We start from the raw sequence: 9,004 nt of genomic DNA, 5'->3' as shown, positions 1-9,004 counted from the left end.
AATTACAGTGGCAAATTTTAGAATGCCAGTTAAGTCTCTGAAATTTTTGCATCATGCAGAAGTAATAATTAGGTTTCATTTTGGCAACTTTTGTACTTCATAGAATTTGTCTAGGCATCTTTTTTTTTTTTTTTTTCTTTGAATTGAACTCAAGCCCTTGTGCATGCCAGGCAAGCACTTATTCTACTGAGCTATCTCCCCGGCCCCATGTCTAGGCATCTTAATGGATATAAAATGTATTTATCTAAATAAAGCTACTCTCAAGGAAAAATACTTTTCCCTCTGGGAGAAAGGACCTTAATACATTGCTTCTTATTAGACATTAAGCTTCTAGATGGCCAGGATTTCTACTCATGTTATCTCAGTTAACTTCACACTGAATACACAGGTCTAGGTCATAGCAAGTACTTATCAATTTAATGAATCAGAGGCTATTTTTGCTTAATTTAGAATTATACTCCCAAAAAAATCAATATTATCACTGTTAAAATAGTCTCTTATAAACAAAGGTAATAAAAGTAACAGAAGCATAAACTATCTTTTAGATGTTTAAGATTCTTAATTTTTAAATTTTAAGATAGAAACTCAATATGAGTTTTACAGATTTAGTTCTTATTGACAACTTGTCATACTGGATAGTAAGGGACTAGTGTATGTCTGTGTTTGGATACTTTAATTTCCAAAGCATGAGGACTGATCTTTTTGTAAAGTACAGTAAAAATGGTAGGTTACCCTAATATTTCTACATGTCTTCCTGTATGTATCACAGGAGGTTAACAAAGGTTGCTCAGCAGTACATCAGATAGTTGTGTCATAGGTTTCATTTTGGTTTTTTTTTTAAACCTGGATTAACTCTTTTCAAGTAGTGATTAATCATCATTTTGTGTTACATGTTTAATTATGTGACCTAAACACATTTTCCTAGTTAACCTGTTCGATATTTTTATGCTTTGTCTAACATTTAGCTCGAGGCCAGTGCAAAGAATTTTTTTTAGGTTCTTTAAAAAGTGTTTTGGTTTTTTTTTTACTTTTGGGGAAGGGTCTACAGGGTGTTCAGGATCTCACTATTAGATCGGACTCATAGTGATCCACCTGTTTACAGTCTCCTAAGAGCTGGGATTACAGGTGCACGCCACCACACCCAGTCTCAATTTGACTCATCCTGCCCCAGAGGCAGGGCTGGCAGGCAGGCCCAGAGATCAAACCCAGGCCCCTGCTAATCTGCTGAGCTATTTGGCTAGCACCTCTTTAAAAGTTTTGTCTATAGATAATTAAGAAAAAATTAGACTTAGGATTTCTTTTTGCCAAAAAAAAATTCTTTTTGCCTTTGCTTTATTTCACAATGATTTATGACAAATGGTCTTCTTAATTCTTTTTCAGAATGCTTAGCTGCCTGAGGATTAGGTTCTACAGAAAAGTATATAAATATGAAAGTCTCCCTACTTCTCCAAAAAATAATTAATCTCTAAACACCTAAGTAAAGAACCAAATTTTCGGGCACTTCTCTTGAAACCTAAAATGCTAAATGACCTCGCACTGTTAGAAAAAAGTCTCTGACATATGTATTTCTATGTAGTCTGTGGAAGACTAAAACTATGCTTGAATTTGCCTCTTCTCTGATCAAAGTATAACTGGAAAGGAGTTTATCAAAATATTAGTGGTACACATATCCCAAATTGAAGCTCAATTTGATGGGTTTTATGTAAATTTCCAAAGCCTAACAATACTAAAAGGAACCTTGCTGATCAGCTGCTCCATATTTTCAAGGAGACAACTTTTGGAGACTGGTACTTAAGTACCATCAGGTAACTTTCATGTGTATGACCTCTTGCCAAATAATACAAAAAACTTAGGTTCATAACAGCAGCATTCACAGTAATCAAAAGGTGAAAGCAACTCAAGTTGCTTTTTGACAAATGAACAAAATGTTCTATCTATGCACAATGGAATTCAACTTTTAAAAAGGAAGCTCTCGGGGCTGGTGAGATGGCACAGTGGTCTAAAGCACCTACTTAGAACAAGCATAGCAAAGCACAGGGACCGCGGTTCATCCCCCAGCACCACATGGTGGACTGAGCTGGACACACACACACACACACACACACACACACACACATAAATAAAAATAAAGAGGATGAGAAGATTTAAAAAAAAATTTTAAAAAAAAGGAAGCTCTGTAGTATAAAACAATGTGAATGAATCTTCAGCATTATACTAAGTCAAATAATCCATTGCGAAAAGACAGAACTGTATGATTCCATATAGGAGATACAGAATTTTAAATGATAGAAAGTAAAATTATAGTTACTAGTAGCTGAGAGAAGGGAAAAGGAAAGTATTGTTTAATAGGTAAAGAGTTTCATGAGTGAACATGAAAACATCTGAAGACAATGAGGTTTGTGGAAAAATTGTGTGTGTGCATGTATACACACATATTACTATATACTCAAAATGGTCAAAATAGTAAATGCAAATCCTCACTATTAATCATGTAATCAATTACTGACTGAGGATTTTAATGTTCAGCTAGTTATCCAAAAAATCAAATACTTATATAGAAATAAATGATCTGGTGACACAGATGTCCTAGGTAACAAAGATAGAAGTTTATGTGAAATATCCATCTATCAGAAATATAAAAACCATGGTTTGTATTCAACTCATTATTTTATTTATCTGGAGATTTGAATATGGCTATTGTATTTAAAGATGATTATATTTTGAATTTTTATTTGCATGTGGCCTCCTTAATTAAGAACTCAGCTGTATCCTGAATTTAAGACACACTCATTACTATAGTTTTAAAAGCTATAATATAGGGCTTAGGGAGATAGCTCAGCAACATAAATGCCTGCCTAACAAGCACAAGGTCCCAAGTTCAATCCCTGGTACTGAAGAAGAAAAAAAAAACCTATAATACAAAAATCTTTGTTTTTAAATATTTAGCTTCTGTTCCTCAAGATTGCATAAAGAACTAATTAAATCGAGAGCTTACCAGAGAATAATAACTGACCTCTGTCAAATTGACCGTGGACTGTAGAAAAAAATAATGCAGATCCCTCCAAACTTTAATTAGCTAAGATATTTATTCCTTTATTGTTCCAGTTGTAGCAGAATTTTGCATATGTGGTACTGGGGTTAGAGCCCAGGACTTCTGCAGTGAGCTGCAATCCCCAGCCCTTTCTTTGGTTTTGAGATGCATTCTCAGTCAAGTTTCCCAGACTAGGCTCCAATTTGCAACCCTTCTACCTCAGACACCTAGAGTTCCAACATTACAGGGGTACACCACCATGCCTAGCTTGTAACAAAACTTTACAGTAGTTACTAATAAAAATCAGTCTTTAAGATTGAAGTTGCCTTATTTTAAGTCTCATTTAGTGGTGGGTATTTATGCTTTAAATACACTTGTCTGGCTTTCTTATGGTGTTATAATGAAAATTAATTCCAGCCAGGTATGATAATGGATACCTGTAATCCGAGCACTCTGGGAGACTAAGGCAGGATGATCATAAATTGAAACCTAGCCTGGGCAACTTAGCAAGACCCTGTCTCAAAGATAGAGAAAAAAATTAAAAGCACTAGCGATATAGATCAGTGTCCATGTCCTAGGTTCAGTTCCTAGTACTGCAAAACAAAAAAGAGGGTGGGGGCATAAGCTGTGATAAAAACAGTGAGTCAAGTCTGCGCTTGTTTCTCTGGGGAAACAGTTCTCAATTACTTTGAAATTAGATTTTCATGGTATATAAGGTACATAATATATAAAGTGAACTCACCTTGATAACAGTTAAACGTACTTACCTAATACTCTTCTAAAATTGTTAACATATTTCTCAGTTTACTGTGGAATAAAAGTAAGTACAGTGTCACCTCAGTTTATTAACTTAGTTGTTTCCATGTTCCTGGTCCCAAACCAAATTGGAGGAGAGCCAAATCAATTTCCCCATAAAGTCAACATTGAATCTAACCACTGAATTTGATTCAGTGTTCGTCTAATTCAATTTGCAACCAGAATCATGGAATTAAGTTTGTGAGTTCACAATAACTTTTATAACCTCTATACTCTTAATCCTTTTTGGAAAAATACTGTGATTTGAGAATTACTAGTATTTAGATTCCTTTTGTAACTTGACCCAATAGGAGTCTAACACCCAAGGAAGGGTATTGTTTGTTTGTTTTTAAATCTCCTAAGGCACACTAAAAAGGCTAACAAAATGTTACAAGAATTTAGATATTAATCCATAATTAGAATTTATTGTCAGGGCAGGGCATGGTGACATACACCTAAAAGCTGAGAATGAGGCAGGAGGATTGTTGAGAGTTTGAAACCAACCTGGGTTGCAAAGTAAGCTCAAGGCCAGCCTGACCTGCAATCTGTGGTTTTCTGGGTAGCAGAATGACACTGAAAAGGAGCTACAGGGCCAGGCATAGTGGCATATACCTATAATTCCAGGCTGAGACAAGAGGATCCTTGTGAGTTGAGACCAGAGTGGGCTATACAGTGAGCTCAAAGCTAGCCTCAGCTACATAGTGAGACCCTGTCTCAAAAAGAAAAAGAAAGGAGGGAGGGAAGAGGAGAAGAGACGAGAGCTATAAAGATGTAAGCATCAGTAATCAAGGCAAGAGTCAACAGGCACAGCCTAGTAATATAGGCATGACAGTTGATACTGCGTCCATACTTAGGGATATTTTTTAAGATTGTGAACACTTACTGCTTTCTGTCAAATTCATCATTGCTATCTATCAGTTAGTGAGGCCTTTGCTTGTAATATAATTTGCCCAGTTAGAGAGCATTCAAAATGCAAATACTTGTTTCTACTTCATGTATCACTTATGTAATGCCCAAGAAATGTTTCTTTTTTCTTTTACCCTCTGTGAAAACTGACCCAGGGATAAGTACCCTCATATCCAAAAACAAATGTGCAGGGTAAAAGGAAGACAATATAAATTGAATCCCTTGAAGAATTCTCTTACTTGATCCATGAAGTTTGGTTAGTGAGAAATTCTTCAAGGAACCAGCCATCCTAGGGCTGCTGAAAGACAGAAATCTGCCTGCAACCTGGGAGTTGAGTCGCTTGGATGAGCCCTTTCTCATCACTTCTGTTTGAAATGAAACTGACTGTAGCCTTCTTTACAAAATGTGGTCTTTTTACTGTCAGTACTTATAAAAACTACTTAAAAGCTGAAATCAGTGTCAAGAACCTCAAGGAGAAAGCAGAATTGGCATGTACAGTGAGTTACAGGCTCGGGCACTGGCAGTCTTGGCTGGGCTTGCAACTGTGACCTGGCTTCATAAAGCCACAGGAATGTCCATTCATCAATTAAGCAATATTTATTGAATAACTACGTGCGTCACACTTCATATTTCTTGCTGCTGCTAACAACCCTCTGAGATTTTAAGGAGGAAGAAAATAGTTTGCTATTTTAAAACCCAAATACTTCAAGAGAACTGATTTTGATTATTGATGTAATTAATGACTTTGAAAACTGGGGAAGTGAAAATGAAAAAAAATGACATTTTTCCTTAAGATAAAGCTAGTAATAGATAAATCCTAATAATAATAATCATACATTCAACTGATTATAATAGTAATTTCTGTTTCCAGTAATTGGATGTTTTAAAGTAGGTTACTAATTAGATTTGTTAAAACATAGCAAAGCCTTCTATACCTTCCTTTCTTAACCTGACTGTAAATTGAGATTTGGTCATTATTGATTTGAGCCTAGGAATAAAGTAGCTTCTGATTTTAAAAGAAGGGGCACTGTCAGTGAACCAAGTCTGTCTTACCAGAATGTATTCTTCAGGCTCTCCTGTTGTGCAAAACGGGGCTGTGGTTAAGGAGCAAACACAAGGACTTGAGCAGAGGGAGCCTTCACTAAGAGATGCTGACTGGCCACTGGAGCAGGATATGGAATGGAGGATTTATCCAGCTCAGTGGTGAAAACTAAATACCATAGCTAGGGTTAGTGTGATCTATTTAGCAAGGCAGCTTTATAAATAACATATATTCTTTTTATCACTTTTATAAGTCTTAGACTTTCTTTTGTGACAAAAGGGGTTGATTCTGACCATATTTCTGAGAAAACACTACAGTTGAGTAGATCTAACCTTATTTACCTTCAGCTACTGATATTACAGGAGTAAAGACCTAATTGTTGGCTCTACTGAAGTAAAGCACTTTATCTCACTATCTGACTCTCAGACACAATAGCATATTTTGTTTCCTTTGGTTCTTTTCTAGTGGACTTTTTTTAAAGAGAGGTCATTCCCTTATAATTCTGTTTTTTCTATTTTTACCATCATTGATTCCACAGACTTTTTTCTGCTTCTTCCACTAGTTTACTTCAGTGTCCCCAGCAGTTCCTGAATTCTTGAAAACTCCTCCCACTTCGGACCAGCCTTCTACAAGGTCCACAGCTCCTGTCCTCCCCGCGAACACTGTATCCTCAGCAAAGCCTAGCCCTGCACTGGTAAAGGTGGGTTCCCTGGGATATAGCATTGTGTGACTTGACTTATGAATGTGTGAGCCTGTGGACAAAGACAGAGGAATTTGTTTAAGTTATCCAACCTCACTCTTAGTCTGAATCCTTGGAAATTAAACTACGTAAAACTTAGTCCTGGAGGCTTTAGGTTTGCAGCTGCATCCTTCAGCACATGACTTATCATTCTGTAGTCCACAGAAGAGGTACAGAGTTTTGCCTGAGTAAAACTGCTAGGCTGTACAGCAAGTCTTGAGGAATCATCATGTCACCAGTAGACATTTCTGCCTTGATTTGGCCACTGGATGAAATGGAGAAACAGTAGGATAGAATTGCTTCAGCACTGCACTTGAGATCTAAGAACCTCATAATAGCTGTATGTGATGGCAGCACAGTTGTGGACGTTATGCACAGAATCAAACTCACGACATTCCAGAAAACTTACATGACAGTTTAAAGGGTTTACAGAACAAGTGTGTTTTTTGATTTAGCAGATTTGGCCAGATGAGGCTTGGATTATTCTCAGATAAGCTTCAACTTCATGGAACTGTTACCTGTATTTTGCTTGGTCAAAATGAGTCAGAATAGGGGCCGGAGAGGTGGCTCAGTGGAATAAGCACTTCCCTGGCAAGCGCAAGGGCCTGAGTTCAATCTCCAGTTCCATATAAATCAATCAATCAATCAATCAATCAGAATAAATTCCAAGAAAGAAGACAAGTTCTAAAAGACAGTACCCTTTCAAAGGTCTTGAAATTATATTTAAAACTCATAAATGAAATGGAGAGAGTAAACTGAACAGTAGTCTGATGATTACACTATAGTCATTTCAAAGGAGACTTTTACTAAAACTAGCAGAGTGCGTAGTTTTAGAACTAAAAGGGGACATAAAAGAGTTTGATGCCCTCTCCCACTATTTGTAGATGGAGACTGAGGTCCAACAAAGTTAAGGAGTGGCAAAGCTAGGAAGACCACTGCGTTCCAAGTTCTAGTCTAACCTTGCTGCCTTTTGCAGCACTCTTCTAAGGCAAAGGCAATTCCTTGTGATTAGCAAAATGCATATTCCTCTGTTAGAGCTGTCTTTTTCATTAACTATCCTAGTGAGAAAGTTCTCTGTCACTGTGGCCAGTGTCCATGGCTTCCAGCCATATATCATCATATTTCATCATTTTCCATTGCTTAGCATTGGAGCCAGAAATTCTGGAAGTGGCAAGTGGCAACTACCATTAAAATCCTATTCTAGCATCTCCAGTCATGTACCGGGGATGGCAAAAAGAATGGTCAAAGGCCAACCATCTTTTCTCCGTTGATACTAAGAACTCTCTCCTGGCCTCTCCCATTCTCTGAATTTCTACTGTTTGCTGATATCTTTCCATAAGAACGTCTTTGATTCTGGAGGAAGCAACATTGTTTAACAATATGAAATTCAGGGATTGAGTAGGGACTTGTAGGACTATGCCAAGTTAAAAAAAGAAGAGCTGCATATAATAGAGCAGATAATTCTTTCACCTTTTCCATATGAAAAGCTACTTCCCATGCTCACTTATCAAGATTTATCTTAAGAAATTGCTAGCTACTTTGTGTATGCCCCTCTCACAACATGTGCCTTCCTGACTGTGACTAGGTCTGTTGTTTCATTAGTGTGTAACATTGTTCTCAAACTTCTTATTTTTCCTGGTACTGGAATCAAACTCAGGACCTTGCACTTACTAGACAGGTGCTGTGCCACTGAGCTATATCCCTGACTCACAAACCTCATTTTGAATGCAAGTTATTAAAGACCCTGTTTGAAAAAACTGAAGTAAAATAAATAAATAAATTTATTTATTTATTTATTTATTTATTTATTTATTTATTTATTTATTTATTTTGGCAATACCAGGGATCAAACTTACGGCCTTGCACTTGCCAGGCAAGCACTTATTCAACTGAGCTATCTTCCCAGCCCTAAAATTTATTACTGATAACAAAATAAGCAGATGAAAGTGAGTAAGAATATTGTGAGATTACATGAGTATGCTTAAGCAAGAATGGTTTCTCATAGTGAGATATACTTAAAGTGCCTTATTATAGTGATTTCTAGCCAACATACACATTTATCTTTCTTATATTCAAAATAACAGATACTTTGAGCCATATCAGGCACTGTTCTGGATAGTAGAAGTAAAATAAAGCAGCAAACAAAATACCACAAATTCCTACCCTTGGGATGAAAAGCATAATAGAATGGTGAAGCATCACAGTAGAGTGGGGGTCCTGGGAAGTCAAGGGAGGTGCTTTATGTTTCAAATTGGTCATATGCATGTGTCACCAGAGTACTTTTTGAGTGGAGATCCAACCGGTGATGGTGCAAGCCATGAGGGCATCTATAGGAAGAAAAATTGGAGTCTGAATATGGAAGCCAGTATGACCTGACCAGGGTTGGCCAAAGATCAGAAGTAAGCCATGCAGCCAGGATCAGCCAGTGACCAGAGACTTTCAAGCCTGTGAGAAGTTAGGCTTGTCATTGCTACTGAGAAAACAAGCTGGT

General features: G+C 37.0%; 1 protein-coding gene across 8 annotated transcripts in view; it reads left to right on the top strand.

Moving 5' to 3' along the window:
* Mkl2 (MKL1/myocardin like 2) overlaps nucleotides 1-9,004 on the top strand; it is a 235,419-nt gene that overhangs the window by 194,201 nt on the left and 32,214 nt on the right. For all 8 annotated transcript variants that reach the window (XM_023704379.1, XM_023704374.1, XM_023704378.1 and 5 more), the window contains one exon: nucleotides 6,337-6,474. In XM_023704379.1, the coding sequence (XP_023560147.1) occupies nucleotides 6,337-6,474 (138 nt within the window). The remainder of the gene's footprint in view (nucleotides 1-6,336; nucleotides 6,475-9,004) is intronic.

The sequence above is a fragment of the Octodon degus genome, unplaced genomic scaffold, assembly GCF_000260255.1.
Source record: "Octodon degus isolate 3935 unplaced genomic scaffold, OctDeg1.0 scaffold00195, whole genome shotgun sequence".
NCBI classification, from domain to species: domain Eukaryota; kingdom Metazoa; phylum Chordata; class Mammalia; order Rodentia; family Octodontidae; genus Octodon; species Octodon degus.
Note: the sequence above shows the minus strand (reverse complement) of the source record. Positions and strands in the feature narration are given on the sequence as shown.